We start from the raw sequence: 24,116 nt of genomic DNA, 5'->3' as shown, positions 1-24,116 counted from the left end.
AATATTGTTCTGTGTGTGTCTGATCTTTCACTATCAGTGTTAATGGTCTTCCTTTTAGGCCGTGGGCTGAAGCTTGATGACATTCTGAAGGACGACGAGGTCCTTACGGCTTTCCTGTTGAGAGACGCAGACCTCTCAGAGTCTATTGTTTATCAGCTCGTCAATGCCCAAATACGTATGGAACAGGTAAAGCTCTAACCTATGAGTCAGAATAGTTTTGTTCAGAGCTTAAGATGAGTTTTTCCCATTATTTTATCCATCCATTCAACCATTGTCAGCCACTTACCCAGGATTAGGTAGGCAGGGGGTAACAGATCAAGGTAGGAACCCTAAACATTCCCCTTCCCAGTCAGACACTCCAGCTCAGTCTGGGGCATCCGAAGTTTTTCCCATGCTAGAAGGGATACATAGTCCATTAGGCCGGGAAGCTCTCAGAAACTACTGCTTCTTAGGCAAGTTGTTGTTGCAAATATAAACTGGTTCTCAATTGACTGATTACATAAAGGTAGAAAAACCTTCAAAGGAAGGTGTCTAGGAGGCATCCTGATCAGATGCATGACCTACCTCAGCTGACTTCTTTTAATCTTGGATGCGGAGGAGCAGCATCTTTACTTCCATCTTCTCTTTAGATGAAGGAACTCCAGTTTTTTGCAAGTGATGACAGGATAGAGGGTATGATAGAATAGGAGATGGATAGATAGATTGGTGTTTTGCCCGCAGTAATGAGGGAGTTTTTCTGTTCTGCAAAGCTCTTGATTGATAATTATAGGTGAGAATAGGAACACAGACAGTCCAGTAAATAAAGAGCTCTGATTTTTAGCTCAACTTCTATCTTCACCACAATGGACCAGAACATCTCCAAATCTGTCTATCATGTCCCGCTCCATCCTACCATCACATGTGAAAATGACACCAAGATACCTGAAATCCTCTACTTGAACAGACAAGGACCATAACCTTTTTTTTAGTTGAGAACAATGGTCTCAGACTTGGCTTTCTGGGGAGCGTTCTGTTTAAAGAAACGTAAAATGTCAAATGTTGTCCAGGACTTTTGCACCTTGTTGGATCTTCTTTGGCAAGGTGACCTCAAGAGAGTGTTCAGATTTGTAGTACACCCTTATTGAATGCCATACCACAATCATCGGTAAACCTCATCTGGAAATAGGTGGGTGAGGCAACCCCCTGGAGCCAGGCCTTGGGGGGAGATCAGTGTCATGTAGTGGTTGAGTCTTGTCCCCTGGGTCTCGGCTAGTCTTATCCCAAACAAATAAAAGGAACTTTGGGGTTGGGTACCATGCCAGTTTAGTGGTGGGCAGGGGCCTGATCATGCAACTCCTTGTTATCATAATCTGTCTTCTGGGACAAATCTGGTTTAGAAAAATCTAAATATTTTGTATTTTCTTTGAAATGCGCACATTGTAAGCAAGTTTTTCCTTTCCTTTGGTTCTGCCCAGTTTGCTTTTGGTGTCCCAGATCTGCAGTTGAAAGACATAGCATGTAGCCAAGCCCTGCTGGAGCGCTTCATCATCTTCCCCAGTCGGATGGGGCTCCATGGGGTGCGCAACGCCATGTGTGCCCTCAGCCAGCAAAGGCTGCAGAGGATAGAAGACATCCTCTATGCAAATCTGGACTTCTTCAAGATCTTCAGACTGGTTGGTGGCTTACTTAAAAGTTAAATTTCTCAACGAAATAGTTCCTCCTAGTAAACCTCCCGGGATTATTTCTACTTTAATGTCTGCCGACAGTATAAAGCTTTTTTTCTGGTTTATTTTCAAGCAGACTGGTGAAAAGGCTGCATTTATTTGCTGTTACCTTTATGATTTAATCTGAATGACAATTTAAGAGAACTTCAAAAGGCATTTCACAGATTCAGCGTCTGGAGGAGGGCAATCTGATCGCTGCAGGTGTAATTGTGGCTCTACACTCTGCCATCGTTTATCTTCCCACTCAAATTTAAGGTCACACATTGGTTCTTATGGTATGAAGCACTTTCATTTTGGATTTTTTAAACAGGAAATGCATGCTTTTCAAGAACAAATGTTTAAATCTGGGTTTGGTGAGTGCGGTCTGTGTGTGTAACTGTTTTTGAAAATTCAGCGTTCTCACAACGTTCTCTAAACTTACAACCATAAACTTAAAAAAATTTGTTTTAGGTGTGATCGATCAACACAAAGTGTGCATTGTGAAACCTGCCCCCCCCCCCCCCCCACAAATGTTTGTACTACAATTTTGCAAGTTTGTGCAGAAAAAAGTTTCGCTTGTGAGGATAAAAACAAAAGAAAGTTTTCAGAGGTCACCAAAGGTCAACTATTCCCCCCCACACTGACCAAATCAAACACAAATGGTGTCAGTTGATTTTGCTATATCACTTTGAAGATTTTAAAGTTTAAAGCTGCAATAGGTAACTTTTGCTAAAAAAAAATGTTTTAACATATTTGTTAAAACTGTCATTATGTCCTGACAATAGAATATGGACAGATACTCTGTGAAAAAAAACAAAGCTCCTCTGGCTCCAAATAAAGGGCCTAAATAAAGGGCAATTGTTTCACCTTCCAGGATCGACATGAGCCTAAACATACAGCCAGAGCTAATGATTTAGATCAAAGCATGGTCCTGCCTTAGAATGACCCAGTGAAAGACCAGAACAAAATCCAATTGAGAATCTGTGGCAAGACCTGAAATATAATGGTCAAAGACACTCTGCATCCATTCTGACTGAGATTCTGTAATTTGGCTAAGAAGAGGCAGGAAGTGTGTGGTTGTAGCATGTGGTAATGTACAAGATGTATAAACATTTTTGCATATCATTGTATTTTTTCAAAGATTGTTTATTAGCAACTAAACTCCCAGTGTTGTCAGAAGTAGTACTTTTAGCAAATGTGTAAGTGTTGGTTTGTGCACAACACAGTGCATGTTTGTGTGTTCATTGAACCATGCTTAGTGGTTCTTTGTTGTTGTTTGTGATCATGGTAAAGAAGGTAAAAGTGGGTCAGCCACATTTGTTTTACCTTCAACGTATATGATCAAGGAAAACAAATGTGTTTCTGACTTTTTTAAGAAGCTTTTGAAGGAATTGGAAAAACAAGGCAAAATCAAGCTATAAAGTTCCTCTTGTCTTTTTATTTATCACACCCTTTGGTTATTAGTGTATGCAGGTTTTCAGGTTCGGGTAATGTGAGTCACCTGGTTGGCTCAGGGAATTCATATGGCATTATCCGCATTGGCCTGCTTCTCTAATGGGCTTATCTGGGACGTGAATACAACCTGTTGGGCATTCCATAAGAAACGATGCGGTGTGGTACTCCACCAACATGTGCCTGCCTAAACAGTTCATTCAGGGTACTTAGGCTGCCAGCACACATTCTTTTGTGGTTTAAAGGAAATCTACCTGTAGGAATAAAAAAAAAACGGAATCCCAAAGTCTCTATGCCTTCAGTTGCCTAATTTCTGGAGACCTTTAAGTTGCAACTATAAAAACATGTACAAAGTTTTATCTGAACCCTATAGAAAACTTTCCGCATGCATTATATAGTTAGACTTTGGAATTGCTGTACAACTTGGAGGCTATACGTATATGGATGAGTACTTTTACTTCTGGACCTGATTAATTCTTGTTCCCTTACTGCAGTCACAGTAGTGCAAATGTTTCTAGAATTGGATTTGGTGTTGAAATATTTATGCAAATACTGCATGAATCAATAGATAATTTTGCACAGACACAGTTCACAGAAACTAAAGATAACTATTGTAAATGTTTCTATTCAGTTCTACACAATTTCTAGCAAAGATAAATCTCTGTAGTAAATAGTGTGGTACATGTCTGCAGATGTTTTCTCGTGCTTTATGGATGTTTTTTAGCACATTTTTACGAGACGTTTTAAATTATCTCAGGAAAAATAAAAAGCATAAAGGAGCTCTGTCTGATTCAAGATGAGTGGTATTCTAGGCTGACTTTCAGGTTTCACTTTGTACTTCTTTAGAAATCCTGTGGTAGTTTTGGTGTTGTGCTTCAGATTGTTTCGTTAACCTATTCCTCCTACACCTATTGGCTCCGGATGAGGTCTAGTCCGTCAGCATTTTAATTTAACAGGCATTAATGGGTTCATCTACCGGAAATTCCCTTTTCCCTATTTACTCGTGCAGTTCCTCATTTTCACACTAACCTCTGTGCTTCACTGCTGCGACCATGCACGTCACCATGCTGGTGCGGGTTATCTTCTGCTCTTGTCTTTGCCTCAGACGTTAATCAGGTTTCTTTTCATGAAACATGTATTTGTGCTGAGATGTACCACTGTGAAAGTAAGTTTTGTTTGGATACCGTCCAAGAAAAACTAAGTTATAGAACAATTTTCCTTTTAATGTGATTTGTTTTTCTTATCCATCATTTAAAGACATATTTGGGTGGAAGAACTGATTAAGAACCCTTGAACCTTTTTACATTTTAGCAAATTAACAACCACTAACTTTAATGGCAAGTGTTTGTGAGCAACACTTTCCTTTACTGGGCCATTTTGGTGTGAAAATAGCTTGATCACCACAATCTCAATGTTTAGTGTTAATGTCCTGCTAAAAGATGAGCCTTCACCCCAGTTTTGTTTTTTTCTGTAGCTTCTAACTGGTTTCCCCCACCATGATTCATTCTGGGGATCGTGTCCGTTGCTGCTAATGCTTTTCATTTGGCCAAAAAAATTCAAGTTTGGTCCAGTCTGACCAAAGCACCTCCAGAGAATATAATTAAAGGATATCTAACATATACAGTATGTCATTGATAGTTGCAAATAAAATGTCTAAAACATACCTTTATTCAGGAATATAACACTTCCTCCATCGTCTTTTTTTCAAATGCAAATATTTAAATCACACCCTTTTACTGTAATTACCTCTGACTTATCTTTTCCACCATCGTTATGCTCCTGACTCCCTTCTCCATCAGCCTATCTACTTGCTTTGCTTTTTCTTTCCCCAGCCGTCACCATGCTGTCTCCCTCCTTCCTTCGTTCATTGAATTGCAGGCACAAGGAATGCTGGAGGAAGGATATCACATGTGTATGTTTGCCTTGGCACACAGGGTTTCCTTATACCCTCAGCACTTAGCCCTGGCCAGGCGATGTCTAACACGCTTTGCTAATGGTTTCCCATAAACACAAAAGCTCTGAGGGTGTTTTGCAGAGAGTGGTGTTGCTTAGATTTTATATCTAATTATGGATCTTAACTTTAAGATTGGATAAAGAAAGAGCAATTCGTTTGTTGATGCACCTTAGATCCGTAGTGCATCTGGGAAAAGGATGAATATGTTAGGTTGATTAGGCTTTGTCCCATTAGGCTGATAATTGCAATTCCTGTAAATGTGTAAGGAAAGCGTGCAAAAAATGTTTCCTTCCTTGAAAAAACACTTCTTAGAGGTTTCTGGCATTTGAAGGTGTTTAATAAACTGTTTTCTTCGGTCTAAACTTATCACATGAAGCAACCTGAAACATGAGCATATTGTTTTGACAAAGAGGAACGGAAGGACACTTGTGTTAACATCTCTGATTTTAACTTTATTTATCCCATTCTGTTGGAATTTTGCTTTCTTCAGTGCATCTTGTGACTTTGTTTTTACAGATGCCTCAGGTTCTGGACGACAATTCCCATGGGATTGATCTACATTACTGGGGTCTGGTTCTGAAGGCAGCATCAGAGAAGATCCAAGTTGTAAGTGCTTTCAAAGCTTCGGCACTCTCGTCCTTTTTTTTCTGATATGTCCTGCAATGTATTTTTAGTCCAGCAGGAAACTCGCCTTTTCCGCTTCCCTGTGTTTAAGAAGTTGCTCTAGAGGGGCCTGAGGGATGGTCTCAACAATGTTGGGTGACTAATCTACCTTGTAGTGTGCGAAGGCTGATACGTCATAGCAATTTAAGGCGTGTCTGAGGCCTTGTGCATGCATACACACTGTATGCATATGGGTTTGCATTCACATACGATTAAAGAATACATGTAAACTAAAAATATAATATCTAAAAATAGACAATTATCTATTATAAAGAAATAATGGTTTCATGAAAACCACAAAAAATTCATTTAAATAAATGCAACTGACACTTGATTTATAGTTTAATATTTGAGACTGATCTAAGTCTTAAGGAAATTGTAATGAGTAATGCATGACCTGGTTTACACGTTATGCAAATGTTTCTGGGTGGTTTAAATATAACCTGACACAGGCGCCCATTTCTTTTAACAACTCTTCAAAATAAGGACAAGAAACATGCCATTAAACTCATGCTGAACTGGACCTGTAGTTCTTAATCTGGGTCTGGTTAAAATGCCAAACAAATGACTAAAACGGGATTTTTTTACAAACAGATTAAAGGCACAATTTTTTTTACAAACTATCCTTTAAAGAATGTCTATTTAGTGTAGGATACTCCAGTCCCCAAAAGTCCAAGAAGTATAGATTTTGAAATAGAGAAGTTATTGGTATATTTTGTCAAGATACCAAAAGCAGTGAAATGACCCTGTATAACACTCTGAAAAGCTGTTTATCATGGTTTTTTCATAACTTTTCAAACAGTTAAAGGTAAAGGTTTTGTATTCATATATAAAGAGTCTGAAAAGTGTCAAATTGTTTTATTAAAAATGTGTAGGAACCCTGCAATAAGTAGAAATGAATGTAATCCGACCAGTTTTATAGTATATTTACAGTGCCTGTCAGAGGTTTACATACATTTTTTATGTCCATGAATGTCATATTAACTTTGGGCTTTTACAAGGGTTGAATTACAATACAAGACAAATCTTCAGTGAATTTTAAGAAATAATTGGATGCATATCTCTGAATATGTTGTGGATTTTGTCTAATGGCGAGACGTTTACAGGCTCAATTACACATACCCCAATATGTTTTAGTTAAAAGTTCCTTAGTAAGTTGCACTTTGACTGCACACTTTTTGTAGCCATCACCAAGCTTCTGCTAAAATCCAGGCTGGACATTTTGTACTTTGCCTTTGTAATAGATCTTAACACTTAATAGTTCTTTTAAAGCTGGTGGTTTCCTGGCATAGAGCTGACCTTTACACAGTCTATGGACTTTCAATATGGCTGAAGTCAAAGCCATTCCAGAAGCTTCATGCTAGCCTGCTTTAACCATTTTAAAAACAGTTTAGATGTTTCAGATTATACTGTGGTCAGGTTTTAACCATCTAGCTACTGATCTGAGTTGAACTGGAATAATTTGGAGAAAGTCCTCCTCCTTTGCTATTCTATCTACCTACCGCACTGCAAAACAGCCCCTGAACATGATACTGCAAGTGTTCTTAGGTTTGAAAACTTCACGTTGACTCCTCTGGACATTCTTGTCATTAATGAGTCGATCTTTTTTCCAGTCTGACCACATGTTTTTTTTCTCCCTAAGGCATTCTATGTGGGCAGGTGCATGTTTAAGTTCAGACTAAAGGTGTCCATTTTGGTGAATGTTCTCGGCAGTACAACTGGCTTCACTGTGTAGAGTGACCCTGGTGTTTCTGCAGTTTCCAGTGCAAGGCATGCCTTAGTTTTAATGGTTTCTAAATGGTTCCTGATCATTTTGTTTTATTTTATTTCATGTGAGGGTGATAGCTTGGGTTAGATGACTGAAGATTGGATACAATGAACTTCAACCGAGTCAAATGAACTCAATTCTATCATAGATCCAATTCTATCAAGAAGAGTGGTAGAACATCCAGCCAGATTACTGCCAGAAGTTTGTTGACAACTACAAAAAGCATGTGGCCAAGGTGAAACTTGCTTGGGGATGTTTAACCAAACATTAGTGGGAGCATGTAGGTATATATTTGAGCCTGTATGTGTAACTTTGACTCTATGTAATTTAAACTAAAGCCACAATAAATTCAAACTAATTCTTGTTTTTAAAATTCGTTAAAATAATTTTTTCACAAGATCATTCCAACTCTGGATAAAGAATGTTTAAATCAGATCATTAGGAGCCTGTTATTAACACAAGATTCATGCCCATGATGACTGCATGGGCTTAGCACAACAGGAATTGTAGTCTTTTAAAGCACGAGTTGAAATGTTGTCATGTACCCCACAATCCCCCTGTCTTAATTTCCTTATTGGCAAGCCGAGTCAGATATTTTCATTGAGTTTCTTGGAAATAAATTAGCCTCAGGAGCCTTGGCAGAGAAAAATATTTACAAGATTTAACATAGTTATTCATCCCCAGCATTTGGCTGTTGAGCAAGGGTACAGAAAAGTAAAGTTAACAGTTCAGTGGCCCAGGAAAAAAACAGTAACCTGAACATAGGTGTTACTGAAAACAATTCCAATTGGATGAAAGTTCTTTGCTTACACTGAGACATTGTTTCAGACTTTTTTTTAGTACTTCCAATGATGGAAACAAGTTGTGCTGCAGGACAGGACGTTAGTCAACCTTTATAACAAGGGATGTCCCAATAAAAATTTTTGAGGCATTTGCCCATACCAAATCAGATTTTAATACTTCATGAAAAGGAATAAAATAATTGCCAGGTGTAATCTTGGAAAGATTTCAAATGTAATTTTAAAATGCAGTCAAATAAACCGGTGTGTTATATCGTATACTAACTTACTAACAACAGGAGTTTTTGAGGGTCAGTCTGCTGCTTAACTCAAATAAAAAAGGAACTATAATGTTCTGTAAGTATAATGTATTTCCAAAGACATATGTGGCTTAATATGTACAGCAACAGGTTTTTATTTTAATGTTTTTTGTGGCACTAGTGGCCTTTATTTGTCAACAGTAAGCTGATAAAAAAGAGGTGGAGAGAGGGGGCAGACATGCAGCAAAGGTCACCTTTGCTGGGAGTCGAACTCACGATGGCTGGGTTAAAGGACTGAAGCCTCTGAATATGGGTCATGCCACCCCACCCTTGCGCCACCACCGCACCAGCAGCCACACTTTATTAAAATCAAGTCTTGCTCCTGCCGAGGAAGTGTTAAGCTAGTCTTAAGTGTTAAGCAGTTTTCATATGACTTGTTTATACTTTGGCTCTTAACAAATTTTGATGCAGTTCCATTTAATCGCATGCAGGCACAACTGAAAGAAAAAGTTATTTTTCTGCTACATACGCTTATCGCTTTGCTATGTGTGTCACAAAGTTTTATGATTAGGGATTCTGTTGCTTTCCCCACACAGACGGAAGGTCACATGACAGGCAGGGAGCTGATGCAACCAATACGGTATCTCTATCACTGTGAAAGTAATTTTAAAGGTTGATAAATGCTTACATTGTTAAGGAAAACCAATGTAATTAGATCTAACAACGTAATGTGTACAGCAGGGATCCATAATTTGTCACAAATTTATTTTAATTGCCATATCACTGAATGCAATATCAGTGTCACAAAGAACTGCTTGGACTGCAGTAAATATTAGCTCATTAATGATGTACCATGCATTTAGGCTCTCTATGCTAGTAATGCATTGGAGGAATCTTGTTATTTAATGCAGCATAAACATTTATGGGAGGTAAAATCATGAAGAAACTACATGTTATGTATGTTTGCAATAAGCCCAAAGTGAAGTAATTGTTTATTTTATCATAAATCATTTTGTTATCATGACATTAAACAAAGTTATAGGATATTGCCTTTTTTCTAAAAACCGTGCTGCTCTAATTAATAGCTAAGATAGAGTTTTACGAGCCTTGCACATGAAAGATGATGAAACTGGGTGTGCAACATGTGACCACATGGCTCAGCGGGTACACTGCAGTCATAAAATCCTAGACAGAAGACCAACAACAGGTATCAGGAGTTGATTTCAGTCATGGTCTCCAAAACTGATTATTTAAACAGCCCTATCTGATATTTAGATCAGATAAATACTTGCAATATTAGCAAGGTCACTAATCTAGCACAGTACTTAACGTGTAACATGTTATAACAATAGCATTATTTGTCACATTGGAAATAACAACATCTTATAGGGAAGCTATCAGTACCTGTATATAAAAAAGACTAATAGGAATACCATCTTTCTGTGTGGCATTTGACTGGCCCAAATCTACTGATTGATTTTCTGAAAACAGATATGGGAAGGAGATGCAAAACAACTCCAGTTTCCTCCCATACTATTTGAATAGAAGATCAGGAAATTCCTGAAGGTTTTTGACTAAAAATTCAAAAATGTTATAACCTCTGAAACACCTGCGATGAGATGTGTGCTCTGTCACGTTCACTCTTTGTCCCAGGAGGGAGTACATCCAAAAAACAATCCAGCAAGGGGTGACAAAATGAAATAGACTAGTGGGAGGTGCATGTAGAGAGTAGGAAGAGAGGGGAAAAAGGGACATTCCTTCGAGGTGACACATCCTGTAGGTGGGACCTTTTGTGTCACTATGGTGACGGGAAGGCGAGCCAGTTATTCTCATTACCCATTACCTCTGCACATTTTCAGCTCAGCGCATGTGTGAGAAATATGAAGTTTGAAACATTAAGGAAGAGGGAGTTAGCGAGGCCGAAATCAGGGGTGTGAGTGAGCAAGTGTGGGAGTGTGCATGAGTGCACTTTCACATGCAAAGGTTTAGCTTCAAAGATATGGTCACAAAAGAGTAATAAATCACATTCAAGAATTTTGCTGACAAAATTGGGTTAATTGTAAATGTTGACTTGCGCTCATGAATCTACTTATCTTTGAAAGATATCTATCTCTCTTAATATTTGTTTTTGCACGAGATCACTTTAAGGTTAAAATACCCTACAGACTGATTTCCCAACAACTATGTTATATCTGGAGGGAAAACTTTCCATCTCCTTGTTAATAATTCTTTAGGGAGGAAATGATACACATTGGAGAAAAGATTGTACTTGCATGAAGCTATTTTAGTTTTGTTAACAGGAGGATATTTTGCCCGCCCTGTGGCTATCTGCATGTGAGGAGAGGCTACTGAGCAGCAAGTTTGCTTATCTTTCATACTATTGTTTTCATGTGATCGTTTATACAACGAAGCTCACAGGGCATGAATGAATATGAGGAACGTAAATATCCCTACCCCGAATGTAATTACCTGTTGAAGGTCAAACACCTTAGAACTAATTGTTTAGATTCCCAGGGAGTACATGTATTTATTTTGTTGGAGGCAATATAGGATGGAGAATATTTTCTCTGACTTGGCAGCACTGAAGAGATGGCTAAATGTCTTCAAGGTCAAAAGTCAGTCAAGTTAAGGTGACCTTACTTTATTATGTTTTAGCCAATAAGGACTAAATGTAAAACCCCACCTTAATAAATATATTTTATACATGAAATCATTTGTGCTACAATACTTTTGAACAAGCCCCTTTTGCCAGTAGAACATCATTAAGAGCCTGATCTTCAAAGATTCAAAATGAGGAGCGCTTAAATTGCTTATGCAAAAAAAACATTGCATGTGTAATACAGGTCCTTCTCAAAAAATTAGCATATTGTGATAAAGTTCATTATTTTCCATAATGTCATGATGAAAATTTAACATTCATATATTTTAGATTAATTGCACACTAACTGAAATATTTCAGGTATTTTATTGTCTTAATACGGATGATTGTGGCATACAGCTCATGAAAACCCAAAATTCCTATCTCACAAAATTAGCATATTTCATCCGACCAATAAAAGAAAAGTGTTTTTAATACAAAAAACGTCAACCTTCAAATAATCATGTACAGTTATGCACTCAATACTTGGTCGGGAATCCTTTTGCAGAAATGACTGCTTCAATGCGGCGTGGCATGGAGGCAATCAGCCTGTGGCACTGCTGAGGTCTTATGGAGGCCCAGGATGCTTCGATAGCGGCCTTTAGCTCATCCAGAGTGTTGGGTCTTGAGTCTCTCAACGTTCTCTTCACAATATCCCACAGATTCTCTATGGGGTTCAGGTCGGGAGAGTTGGCAGGCCAATTGAGCACAGTGATACCATGGTCAGTAAACCATTTACTAGTGGTTTTGGCACTGTGAGCAGGTGCCAGGTCGTGCTGAAAAATGAAATCTTCATCTCCATAAAGCTTTTCAGCAGATGGAAGCATGAAGTGCTCCAAAATCTCCTGATAGCTAGCTGCATTGACCCTGTCCTTGATAAAACACAGTGGATCAACACCAGCAGCTGACACGGCACCCCAGACCATCACTGACTGTGGGTACTTGACACTGGACTTCTGGCATTTTGGCATTTCCTTCTCCCCAGTCTTCCTCCAGACTCTGGCACCTTGATTTCCAAATGACATGCAGAATTTGCTTTCATCCGAAAAAGGTACTTTGGACCACTGAGCAACAGTCCAGTGCTGCTTCTCTGTAGCCCAGGTCAGGTGCTTCTGCTGCTGTTTCTGGTTCAAAAGTGGCTTGACCTGGGGAATGCGGCACCTGTAGCCCATTTCCTGCACACGCCTGTGCACGGTGGCTCTGGATGTTTCTACTCAAGACTCAGTCCACTGCTTCCGCAGGTCCCCCAAGGTCTGGAATCGGCCCTTCTCCACAATCTTCCTCAGGGTCCGGTCACCTCTTCTCGTTGTGCAGCGTTTTCTGCCACACGTTTTCCTTCCCACAGACTTCCCACTGAGGTGCCTTGATACAGCACTCTGGGAACAGCCTATTCGTTCAGAAATTTCTTTCTGTTTCTTACCCTCTTGCTTGAGGGTGTCAATAGTGGCCTTCTGGACAGCAGTCAGGTCGGCAGTCTTACCCATGATTGGGGTTTTGAGTGATGAACCAGGCTGGGAGTTTTAAAGGCCTCAGGAATCGTTTGCAGGTGTTTAGAGTTAACTCGTTGATTCAGATGATTAGGTTCATAGCTCGTTTAGAGACCCTTTTAATGATATGCTAATTTTGTGAGATAGGAATTTTGGGTTTTCATGAGCTGTATGCCAAAATCATCCGTATTAAGACAATAAAAGACCTGAAATATTTCAGTTAGTGTGCAATGAATCTAAAATATATGATTGTTAAATTTTCATCATTACATTATGGAAAATAATGAACTTCATCACAATATGCTAATATTTTGAGAAGGACCTGTAAGTGGCCGTGTTGCGCCTGATCTACAAAGATTACGTCTGCAATGGATAACAGGTACAAAGTAGGTGCAGACCGTCCTATTTAAATCAGGAAATGACAAGGCAGAGCGGCCGTAAACGAAAGATGAAGTTTGAAGCCATGAAGTTGGACGCAATATTCATAAGAAATGTAATAATAATAATAATAAACTGCATTTATATATATTGATAAGTATTATATATATCATATATACTGACAAGTATCTCAAAGAGTTCTGATGAAAATTAAAAAGAGAGATCATATTTCTCCTATTTTAGCTTCCCTTCATTGGCTCCCTGTTAAATCCAGAATAGAATTAAAAATTATCCTCCTCACATATAAAGCTCTTAATGATCTAGCTCCATCATACATCAGAGATCTGAGTTCCATATATTACTAATAGAGCACTTCGTTCTCAGACTGCAGGTTTACTGGTGGTTCCTAGAGTCTCTAGAAGTAGAAGGGGAGGCAGATCCTTTAGTTATCAGGTTCTTCTCCTGTGGAACCAGCTCCCAGCTTTAGTCCGTGAGGCAGACACCCTGTCTACTTTTAAGGCTAGGCTTAAAACTTTCCGTTTTATAAAGCTTATAGTTAGAGTGGCTTAGATTATCCTGAGCTAGCTCTATGGTTATGCTGCTATAGGCTTAGACTGCTGGAGGACATGATGACTGCTTTCACTCTCTCTACTACATTCTCATACTACTCTCCAATTTTGCATTATTGGCTGTTATTTCAGCTTTTAACTTTATGTTCTCTGAGTTTTTTCTCTTCCTAGAAGCTACACTTGGCCTGACTCTGTATCTACCTGCGACACCTTCCTGGAGGTTCTGCTGCCAACAACTTAATGCTTACCTTGTATAGAGGATACACTTGCCTCTGTCTTTCAGTGTTTAACCCCGTCTCTCCTAGACAGAGCTACTGGCTGAGCTTCTACTGTTACTAACTTTATGTGCTCTTTTTCATATTCTAGACTTGAAAAGTAGCTCAGAGTTAATCTATTTAGCTGTCTTTCTCTCCTAGATGAAGCCCCTAAAGGAGCTACAACCATTAACGTTTTACTTTTCTTTCCCATAGAAAGTACTTCTGGATCAGTGCTTCTTTGTGTCTCTGCTCTGTTCTCTCAAACCCCCAGTCGGTTGTGACAGACGGCCGCTCACACTGATTCTGGTCCTGCTGGAGGTTTCTTCCTGTTAAAAGGAAGTTTTTCTTTCCACTGTCGCTACATGCATTAGTATGAGGGATTGCTGCAAAGTCAATGCAAGTGACTGTCCACTGTTGCTTCATGCTCATCCAGGAGTGACTGCTACAAGTAACTGACTCGATGCAATCTGCTGGGTTTCCTTAGATAGAAAACATTTTTAACCACTTTCAATAATAAACTGAATCTGACAGCACTGTTTGTTAATTACGATTAATTTGGAATACATATACTTGACTTGAAATCTGAATGATTCGATTGAATCGACTTTGTAAAGTGCCTTGAGATGATGTGTTGTGAATTGGCGCTATATAAATAAAACTGAATTGAATTGAATAAAAGCAAAATTTATTTTTAGGCTTTTTTCACACCTTTACCAAGGGTGCCATGAATTGTAGAGGGCATTGTATCTTCTTCAAAAATATAGTTTAAGACAATTTATTTAGATTTTGAAGCTTTTTTTAATCACATAATGACTTAAATGTACATTATACATCAAGTCAATAACAGAGCAGAAAATCTTCTTTGTGTCTTCCACAGCTGCTAAAACGAGAGAGCTCTCAGGAGCTCCTCAGGGTGATCTCCTCTCTGTTCCAAGCTGGAGGTCCTTCCTCCTTCACTCAACTGATGAGCGGGGTGTCTAGTCTCTTTTGTGGATACCCAGAGGGAGGGGGCTCCAGGGTCCTGTCCTTCAACTGGTATGAAGACAACAATTACAAGGTGTTCCTAGGGGTCAATGGCAGCAAGAATCACAACTATGTCTACGATGACACCACCAGTGAGTAAAGATGTCTTGAACTGTTTGATCACATCCATAATATTATTATTTGAAAAGATCAGCTTTTAGCAGCTAGGACAGAAATTGACAGAAAACATTTCTGAGCTCTTACTCAATACAATTGTACACATGTTTTGTCAAAGAAAAATTCCAAATAAACTCAGTCATTTAGTTCAACGAGAGTTTAGTGGATATTTCAAGGCATAAATCAACTTACAGGGTTTTTATGGTGACAGAGGTACTCACATTTGTTTATGACGATCTAGTTCAGTTCTCACCCATTATAACTTGAAAGTTAAGCTGAAAGTGTATTTATGGTAACAGTTTTGAAAAGCACGCGTTGCCACGAGAGATCCATTTTTTACCTGGGATTCCTTCACTCGCTGTCACGGCCAACTGTACATGACTAGAAAGGACTGCAACTAAACAGAGTCTTTAAAAAGCTCCAGTCAATGACAAATGCATAACAGTCTACCGTCACAAATATCAATGTGTTTTATGGGATTTTCTCTCACAAAAGAACTCAGACATAAAAAACATAATTGGAAAGGGATATTTGGTTTTAAAAGTTCTTTACAAATAAAAATGTGAAAAATGGACAGTGCATATGCAAACAGCATTCAAAACCTAAGTGAGAAGTATAGATTAAAGAGTTGAACATAGCATTAATTTCACTGAATTTAGTGCTCATTGAGGTTAGGGATTAGTAGTGTCAAAAATTCTTTAAACATTTTTTTTTCATACTTTAACCAACTGTATCTTACTTGTAATATGTAAACTGATTCCACCAAACATCTGCGTGGAATCAGTTTTTCTCCCAACATTCCTTCTTCTTCACTGAGCATTTTTGCATTTTCTCCTCCCACAGCTCCGTTTTGCAATTCCCTGATGCAGACCCTGGAGTCCAACCCCATCACAAAGATCGTATGGAATTCAGTCAAGCCCCTGCTGATGGGAAAGATCCTGTACACGCCCGACTCCCCGGTCGTCCGAAAGATATTAAAGAGTGTAAGAGAGTCCACCTCCAGGCTGACCCTTCAACCCTTTTATTTCCTCTACACACCTTTCTTTCTTTTTTTCCCCAACATTCTTAATATCTTCCTACTCAAACATCCCCCAACTCTACATGACCTGATTCTGAGTGTAAAGGATACGGGTGGAAGGGGCAGGGGAGGATGAAAATCAAATTAATAAACTGACTGTGTGGGTGGAGGAGGTAAACAGATTTGTCTCTGTCATTACTTTTTGCACAGAACTCTTCACTTTAAAGCAACAGTTAAAATAAGTATTTAGCTCAACTTTCTTTTTCTAGATTATGGCATTTTAGTTTTTTAGGAGCGAGATTAAAAAGAAATTAAAGTTTATATCAAGTAAGGGCTATAGTTTGGTTTGGTTGTTTCTACAGCTTCTGAATTACTATATGGTGACTGTTTTACTGTCCGTGAGGGGGAATTTCTTTCAGGACAGCTGTGAAGCACTTTGTGATCTCTATATCTTAAAAGGTGCGATATAATTAAAATTTTTCGTATTTACATTTTAGCATAAAAATTGCATGATCCTTAGACAGGGAACCCTTTTTGACTTCCAAGCGTTTATTAAAAGTCAGTGTTAATATGCTTTTTAAACTAGCAACTTCATGTCTTTATTATTTGTTACCAATACATTAAGCTGCACTCCTTCATATTGAATGAATGAACATGAATTCAGTATGAAGGAATGCTGTTTTGTTGTGTAAACAAGAAAGCAGTTTTTGTCTGGTTCAGGCTTTTCAACCTGTGAGACAACATGATCTTGCATGACATCTTGAGGCATAAAGACCAAAACCTGTTTATGTCAGTCAGATTATGTGGCTCTACTGCAAAATAATTGTACACCTTGAACTTTTTAACCTTTTTGTGACGTTACAACCAAAAACCACTATGTATTTTATTGTGATTTTATGTAAGACCAATATTAATGGAAGTGAACAGAAATTTATGCAGAGTTTCCAAATTTGTTTACCAAGAAAAATCTAAAAAGTGTGGGGTACATTTTTATTCACCAAACAGAGTCAATACTTTGTGGAAACACCTAATGCTGCAATTACACCTGCAAGTCTTTCGGGGTATGTCTGTCACAGTTTTGCACATTACAAGACTGAAATTGTTGCCTGATTTTGTTTTGGGAAATAGCTTAAGCTCAGTTATATTGGAAGGAAAGAAGGTGTGAACCTCATCTATTCAAGCGTTGCTGCAGAGTTTCAGTTAGGTGTGAACTTTGACTGGGACATTCCAACACCTGGTTTGGGCTTAAACCAGTCCAGCTGTTTATTTAGAATAGAAAAGAAAAATTTGTTGCTGTCCGTCTGTGGGGAAATTTAGACGTACCAGACTGTACAGTAAGGGTAAATTTACAGCATATAAAAAAATACTGTAGTTATTAAAAATAGTATACTCAGGTTCTAAGAAATGTTTAACTGAGTAGGATAATTCTAAACATTTACCAACTCTGCTTCTATATTTATGAATAACAAATTATGGAAAAAATTGCAAATAATAGCAGGAATGTAAACACTCTAAGAGTTTGATGTTTAAATAACTGCAGAAAAGCACAAGTATGTAAAATACTTATTGAGTTTGTTTTGGGAGAAGTGGTGGTTATAGATTTAAGTCTGCTGTTGGTGTTGATGGAAGGTTAACATCTCACATGTTTTCTTCCAGGTTTTCCCTGTATTTAGCTCTTTCCATCTTTCCTTTCCTTCCGCCTGTTATTCCTTCTCTCTGTACTTGGCCTGTCAGTTTAAGTTAAAGGCCTTGTCTCGGTACATTTGCAGTTGCACCATACTCGTTGCATTTTTTGGATGATCAAATGAACAGTGCTCTGTGATATGTTCTCAGCTTGGGATATTGTTCTCGAACCAAACCCTGCTTTAAACGTCTCTTCAACTTTTTTTTCTGACCTGTGTGGTGTGTTCCTTGGTCTTTATCATACTGTTTGTTCATTGATGTTCTCAAACAAACCTCTGAGACCTTCAGAGAACAGCTGCATTTACCTGGAGACTAAATTACACACGGAAGGATTATATTTACTAACTAACTAACTAACTAACTAACTAACTAACTAAGGTCAATTCTAAAGGCAAATGGTTTGACTGGATTTTCTATAGAGGCGTCAGAGCAAAGGTGGTCTGAATATATATCCACATAACCCTTTTCAGATTATTTCAAAGAAAGAAAAACTTAAAAACCATACATTGTTTTTCTCCACGTTTCCAGTTATGCACTACCCAGAGTTGGTCTATCACATAAAATCCCGTTAACATACACTGAAGTTTGTGGTTGTAACGTGAAAATGTATAAATAGATACAGAGGAATGGATAAATTTCCAAGACTTTACTGGTAAGAATTTCAATCAAATGCTCTCGTGGGCATGTATTTAAAAGAAAATGACTTACAATATGTAGGTTTTAGTTCTAATTTGACATGTGTCTTTTTGTAACTAGGCTAATACAACATTTGAGGAGCTGGAGAGGCTCCAGAACATGGCCAAGGCCTGGGAGGAGGTAGGACCTCAGCTCTGGACTTTCTTCCACAGCAGCGTCCAGATGAACATGATCAGGGTACGTTGTTCATTGTGGTACTGATCAGAGCTTTCAATACATGTATTCAGCACTAAGAGCAAAAGGAGGGATCATTCGGTGAAAAACATTTTGATGTACACACCCGTCACGGCACTCAAACTTTATGCCCCTCTCAATGTATCTTTGCCCCAAATGTCCCTAAAACGTCTCTTTACCCTATTGCTACATTTGGTGTATGGAAGGGAAGTTAAAATAAGGATATACTGTCAGACTGCAGCTGCCATCAAATATCCTCTCCTCTGTTTGGCTCAGACACAGAGAAAAAACAATGCTACTACAGCTACCGGTGAAAGAAAGTATTTTCTCAGACTATGAACTTCGTGACCCAGCTTGCATGTCCTCATCCCTCAGTTTTCAGTTGTTCCTTCCCTTAAATTCAAGATTACAATTGTTTTATAAACCTGTGGCACAAATAATTTTCTAGTGGGTGCAGAAATCTGTCCTTCATACCTGTGTCTTCTTTTAATGGAGCTCACCTGTTTCCTTCAAAGATGAGCAGCAAAAAAGTCTTTTTTTTTTGCCAAAATACAATCTGTTCTTGGATTAGTGTGGTGGTGCAGTTACATGCACCACGTCATCATCCAAAGAGCTGACACACCTTTTTTAGGGTGTGCGATTGACAAGTGTTTTAAAACTCATCTGCTTCAAAAATCAGTGAAAATGCTAACTGGAATTTATTTATGTTTAATTCTTTTAAGATTTTACAGGGGAAGAAAGTAAAAAGCAAAGAAGGTACTGGAAATTAATATGAATAAACCTGTGGCTATGAATAAATCATCCACAAGTCTGGCTCATCATCGGGTACAATTTCCAGCCTACAGGAGCCATGTCCATCTGCTCAAACAATTATAGGGAAGTATAAGCACCATGGGAATGCCCAGCTACATGCTGTTCAGGAAGGAGATGTTTCTCCCAAAGATCAACCACATAAAAAAGCCAAAGACCTTATGAAGATGCTTTCTAAATCTACGAAGACAATTTCATTATCCACAGTGAAACCATTCCTGTTAACAAGGACTAAAACGTTATATAAAAATATCTGGTTTCATATATTTATGTATATATCTGTTTGGAATATTCCAGGGTTTAACTTAAGCTTTTAAGTTAAATTGGTCAAACAAAACAAAATGTTAAACAATTAATAATAATGCTGTACGTCTCTTTTTCATTTTTCAGGACACCCTGAGGAATCCAACAGTGATGCACTTTGTGGACAATAGTCTGGTGGAAAGCAAGTTTACAACGAAAGATATTCTAAACTTTCTGCACAACGGACCAGAGGAGGAGAGGGAGGAGGGAATGCCCGTCTTAGACTGGAGGAATATTTTTAACATTACAGACCAAATCATACGAATGTTCAACCAATATGGAGAGGTAAGGAGCCCATCTCTATAGGTGTGATTCGTGTAAGTAACTCATATTTGCCTGTAGTTTTTTTCTTCATTCAGACAGAAGTATTAGATAGCCATGGCTGCGCCCATTTGTTGCAGCAAGGCCTTTTCAGACAGATGAAACCACTTATCACAGCTCTATAGGTTCTCTAGTGTCGATCAGCCTAAAAGGTGGAGAGAACAAGTGTGCTGTCGCCTCCTTTCCTCGCCTCCATTGTGGAGCTGATGATAAAGTAGAGAGTAGGTGGGAATGAATCACCCTTCTCATGAGCTCGGAGCTGATTCAGTATAAAGCTCTGCATTGAAAACGACCTCTGTTCGTTATAAAAATGAACAAATCCCTTTATCTGTCCTTCTCTTCTCTCTCTCTCCTTCTCTTGTGTGATTTAAAAGGAGCCAAGGATCGTGGTTTTAGAAAGAACCCTATCTTCGCAAGAATCTCAATCTGTCTTTTGTCGCAGCGCTCAGTGCCAGAACCCTTCAGAGCCCTGCAAACAAACCCGGGCAATTTAACCAATTAGATACAGCTGTCAGCTAGCATTAGAACGTTGGATGGCTCTGGCACGTAGCACCAGGTCCTCTCACTCTGTCAGGAGTGAATGTTTCTCACTCTACAGCCCCACTGGAACATGTGTATCACTGAGGGTCTTTCTCTGCCTATCTTTGAATGACTATTATTGTATTGTAAATGTGTGTTCCCAAAAAGATGAATAGAAACTCATCTTACTCTGAGTGCTTCCAATGCACTATACAGTTTTCTGGATAGAGACTTTAGATAATTTTATGTAGAGAGGCTCTGTGGAAATATATGGAAAGAAATGTGGCAAACATGCAGGTTTCATTTAGTGTGTGTGAGAAAAAGCAGCATACTGCAAGAGTTGCATACATGCTGTAATGCAAAGGTCTGGGTTCGTTGTATTTTCAGTCGATTTCTTGTTCATCTCTGCAGAATGTGAACAGAATGTACTTCACCTTCTTCCACATTTGCTGGATTCCCTACATGCTGTTTGGCAGACTTTAAGCTGGACGTCTTAAGGCTTTTTTACTTGACAGTCGTCTATAACGGATAAATTTGGGAAGTACACAATGACTGTTCTGTCAATAGATTCTCCGACCTGAGCTGTAGATCTCTGCAGCTCCTCCCGAGTAACCACTGGCTACCACTTGGCTGCTTCTCAAATTAATGCAATCTTGCCCTGCCCATCAGTTTATGTGGATGGCCATGTCTTGGTAGATTTGCAGTTGTAGCCTACTTTTTCATTTTCAAATGATGTATTGAAGAGTGCTTTGTGAGATGTTCAAAGGTTGGGATTTTGTTTTATAATCTAACCCTGCTTTAAACATTCTCCCTGTCCTGTCTGCTGTGTTCCTTGATCTTCATGAAGCTGTTTATTTACAAACGTTCTGTAACAAACCTCTGAGACCTCCACAGAACAGCTGTGCTTAAATTAAGATACAAACAGAAATATGTGGAATATGTAGATGAACAAAGCTTGTTGCAATGGATTTTCTAAAAAAAATCATTTTCCAATTTTGGTGAAAATGTTGAATAAATGTGAAAACCTGGACATGGGACATTTAACGTTAATAAAAAGATGAATAAACTGTCATGTATTTCTCATTTGCTTTTTCTTTTCATGTCCTTTTGCCAATGGCAGCTGTGAACGTATCAGGTTCTGTCTTAATTACCCTGTTTGCGCTGAATTTCATTTTGGCGGGCTAAAGACAAATGCACAGCACACTTTTGCAAGGCATTGTATTATCCTGGTATTGATAAGTGCTAAAAAATTATTTAAGTTATTAAAAGGACTTTTAAAAAAGTCCAAAAAGTTTCCAAAGAAAATAAGAGAATTGTTAGACTGAAAACAAAAAATAAATATATAAAAGTAAAAGAAACAACATTTTAAAAAACAATAAATAACAAAAACAAGATTACCCAAAGGTTGAGTAAGATTCTTTGGAGAAAAAACATTTTGATAATTTGAACCAGAATGTGCAGGAAAAGTGCCAAGAGACAAGGAAAGAAAAGAAAAGCATGCCACCCAATTTGTCAAACATGGAGGCCGTGTATAGGTGCCAGTGAAACTAGGTCACTGCCTGGTGTTTATTGATGAACTGGCTGCTGGAGGAAGAAGCAGGTTAAGTTCTGCACTGCATGTTAAATGCTGCAAAACCTGTTTGATGTCACTTAGTCTGTGTCCTCAGGGGGAATAATCCTTTAGAAAGGTGTCATAAATGTGTTTTAGAATAAAAAAGGTTGCCTCTAAGAATGGAGAGGCTTTTCTATTAAGAAATATTTGCATAACTCAGGTTAACAGATCTTATATTATTTACTTTGACCTTTCATTCTAGGTGGAGGATGAAAGAGAATTAGATTTCTTCATTTCATGCTAACTACAGTCCATTAGAGGAGCAAATTTTTATTCCAACAATTAATACTTTTTACTGGTCTGAAAAACCAAACAGGGATAAAATGCCATATTTGAAAGATTTATTCATGTCATCTGAACAATACTGTCTCAGTTTGACAGCATCAATGAAAAAGTGACGCCACCAATTCCATCGTCTTCTTCCCAACTATTTGTCTGCAGTGTATCAGTCTGGATAAGTTTGTGGCTTCCACTGATGAGTCCCAGATGATTCATCAAGCCCTGTACCTGCTGGAGGAGAACAAGTTCTGGGCAGGCGTGGTTTTTATGGACATGTATCCCTGGACCACCAGTGTTCCTCCGCATGTCAAATACAAGATCCGCATGGATATAGATGCAGTGGAGCGGACCAACAAGATCAAGGACAGGTCTTTAGAACTTCTCTATTTGCACTAATCCATTTATTGTTAATATGAAATTGTGATACAGCCCCCTTCCTGCTGTAGCATAACCTAAGACTTAAATGTGGGGGAACGTCCTATCTGTAATTTCATGTGTATTTTATCATGTGTGTGTGTGTGTGTGTGTGTGTGTGTGTGAAACCATGACATAGGCCCACAGCAACACAGATCCTCCACTGTACCTAACAGAGGTCCTAGGGTGCTTTTAAACACTTCATCTTTTGGTTCACGCCAGACCCATCTAGAGAGTTCTACTTAAAGCACAAGTAACATTAGCAATCCAAAAGTTTGGATTTGATGAACAAGTAGGCGTAGTTTGAGTAATCCCAGCTAGCTGGTTGCTTTACAGATAACATCTACGGCTATTTTTGCAACAGTTCTACAGTTTACTTTGGAGATTTTTTGCTTCCCTTATCATCCACCGCACTGCACAAGGCAAAATGCTATTGAAATGCTATTGACGTAGTGGAGAGGAGAGATGCTGCTGTCTGGACTGGTAACGATCCTGAGTTTGCCTGAAGAAGTTACAATTGTGGGCTTAACGATGAAGTTATTTTTCTCAGCCACAGCAATAACGAGGACAAGGACTTTAAAGCCTAGAACTGCGCACTTTTGTGGCGAACTTAGTTTCAGGTATGGATATTATATATTTGCGCTGCACGGATTCAGGGGAGCTTTCCTCTTGTTTTATCCGACGCAGGCAGTGTGGTTACGGGCAGCTGATCTCCTGCTCCCTCCTCCTGATTACGCTGGTTCGTTTAAGAACCGTCAACCAAATGCGCTGTTTCATAGTGGTATTGTTTTGTGTGCTTTGGGGGAAATGTTTGGACGTCCCAAGAGCTGGTTTTAGGTGTGATCAGCTGATTTAGGATGTTATAAATACAGCGCGCCGTCTGCGTGTAATCCAGAAAGCATATATGTGTGTTTTTTTTTTTTTCTTTTCTTTTAGCCTTCAGACATGGTTTATCATTTTTAAACAACAAAATCACATTTCTGTTTGACCCACTCTGGTGTTTGTGGCCCTTAATATTATGGTAGTAGCTCTAGAGTTTTCGTAATTTTACCTTTCACAACCTCTGCGAAAGTCTTCCCATTCCTCCTGCTCCCATGGCCAGTCAGTGAACAGCCGTCTATTCCCGTCACATGCAGTCCAGACTCAGCCCAGCCAGTACCTGCTCAGGAGCAGCTCCTGCCGGCAGAATCGGCCTGTGATATGGCACCTGTGATTCTGCTAAAAACAATTATTGTTTTAGAGTTATGGTTGAGAATGACT

The 24,116-nt window shown here is 38.8% G+C and overlaps 1 protein-coding gene across 2 annotated transcripts in view; it reads left to right on the top strand.

Annotated features, from left to right (window-relative positions):
* The window catches only part of abca4b (ATP-binding cassette, sub-family A (ABC1), member 4b), a 72,439-nt gene that overhangs the window by 5,857 nt on the left and 42,466 nt on the right, over positions 1-24,116 (top strand). For both annotated transcript variants that reach the window (XM_047367667.1, XM_047367668.1), the window contains exons 6-13: positions 59-186; positions 1,455-1,652; positions 5,605-5,694; positions 14,765-15,002; positions 15,871-16,010; positions 18,485-18,601; positions 19,799-19,996; positions 22,605-22,810. In XM_047367667.1, the coding sequence (XP_047223623.1) occupies positions 59-186; positions 1,455-1,652; positions 5,605-5,694; positions 14,765-15,002; positions 15,871-16,010; positions 18,485-18,601; positions 19,799-19,996; positions 22,605-22,810 (1,315 nt within the window). The remainder of the gene's footprint in view (positions 1-58; positions 187-1,454; positions 1,653-5,604; positions 5,695-14,764; positions 15,003-15,870; positions 16,011-18,484; positions 18,602-19,798; positions 19,997-22,604; positions 22,811-24,116) is intronic.

The sequence above is a fragment of the Girardinichthys multiradiatus genome, chromosome 6, assembly GCF_021462225.1.
Source record: "Girardinichthys multiradiatus isolate DD_20200921_A chromosome 6, DD_fGirMul_XY1, whole genome shotgun sequence".
NCBI classification, from domain to species: Eukaryota; Metazoa; Chordata; class Actinopteri; order Cyprinodontiformes; family Goodeidae; genus Girardinichthys; species Girardinichthys multiradiatus.
This window is presented reverse-complemented; position numbering and strand designations above follow the sequence as displayed.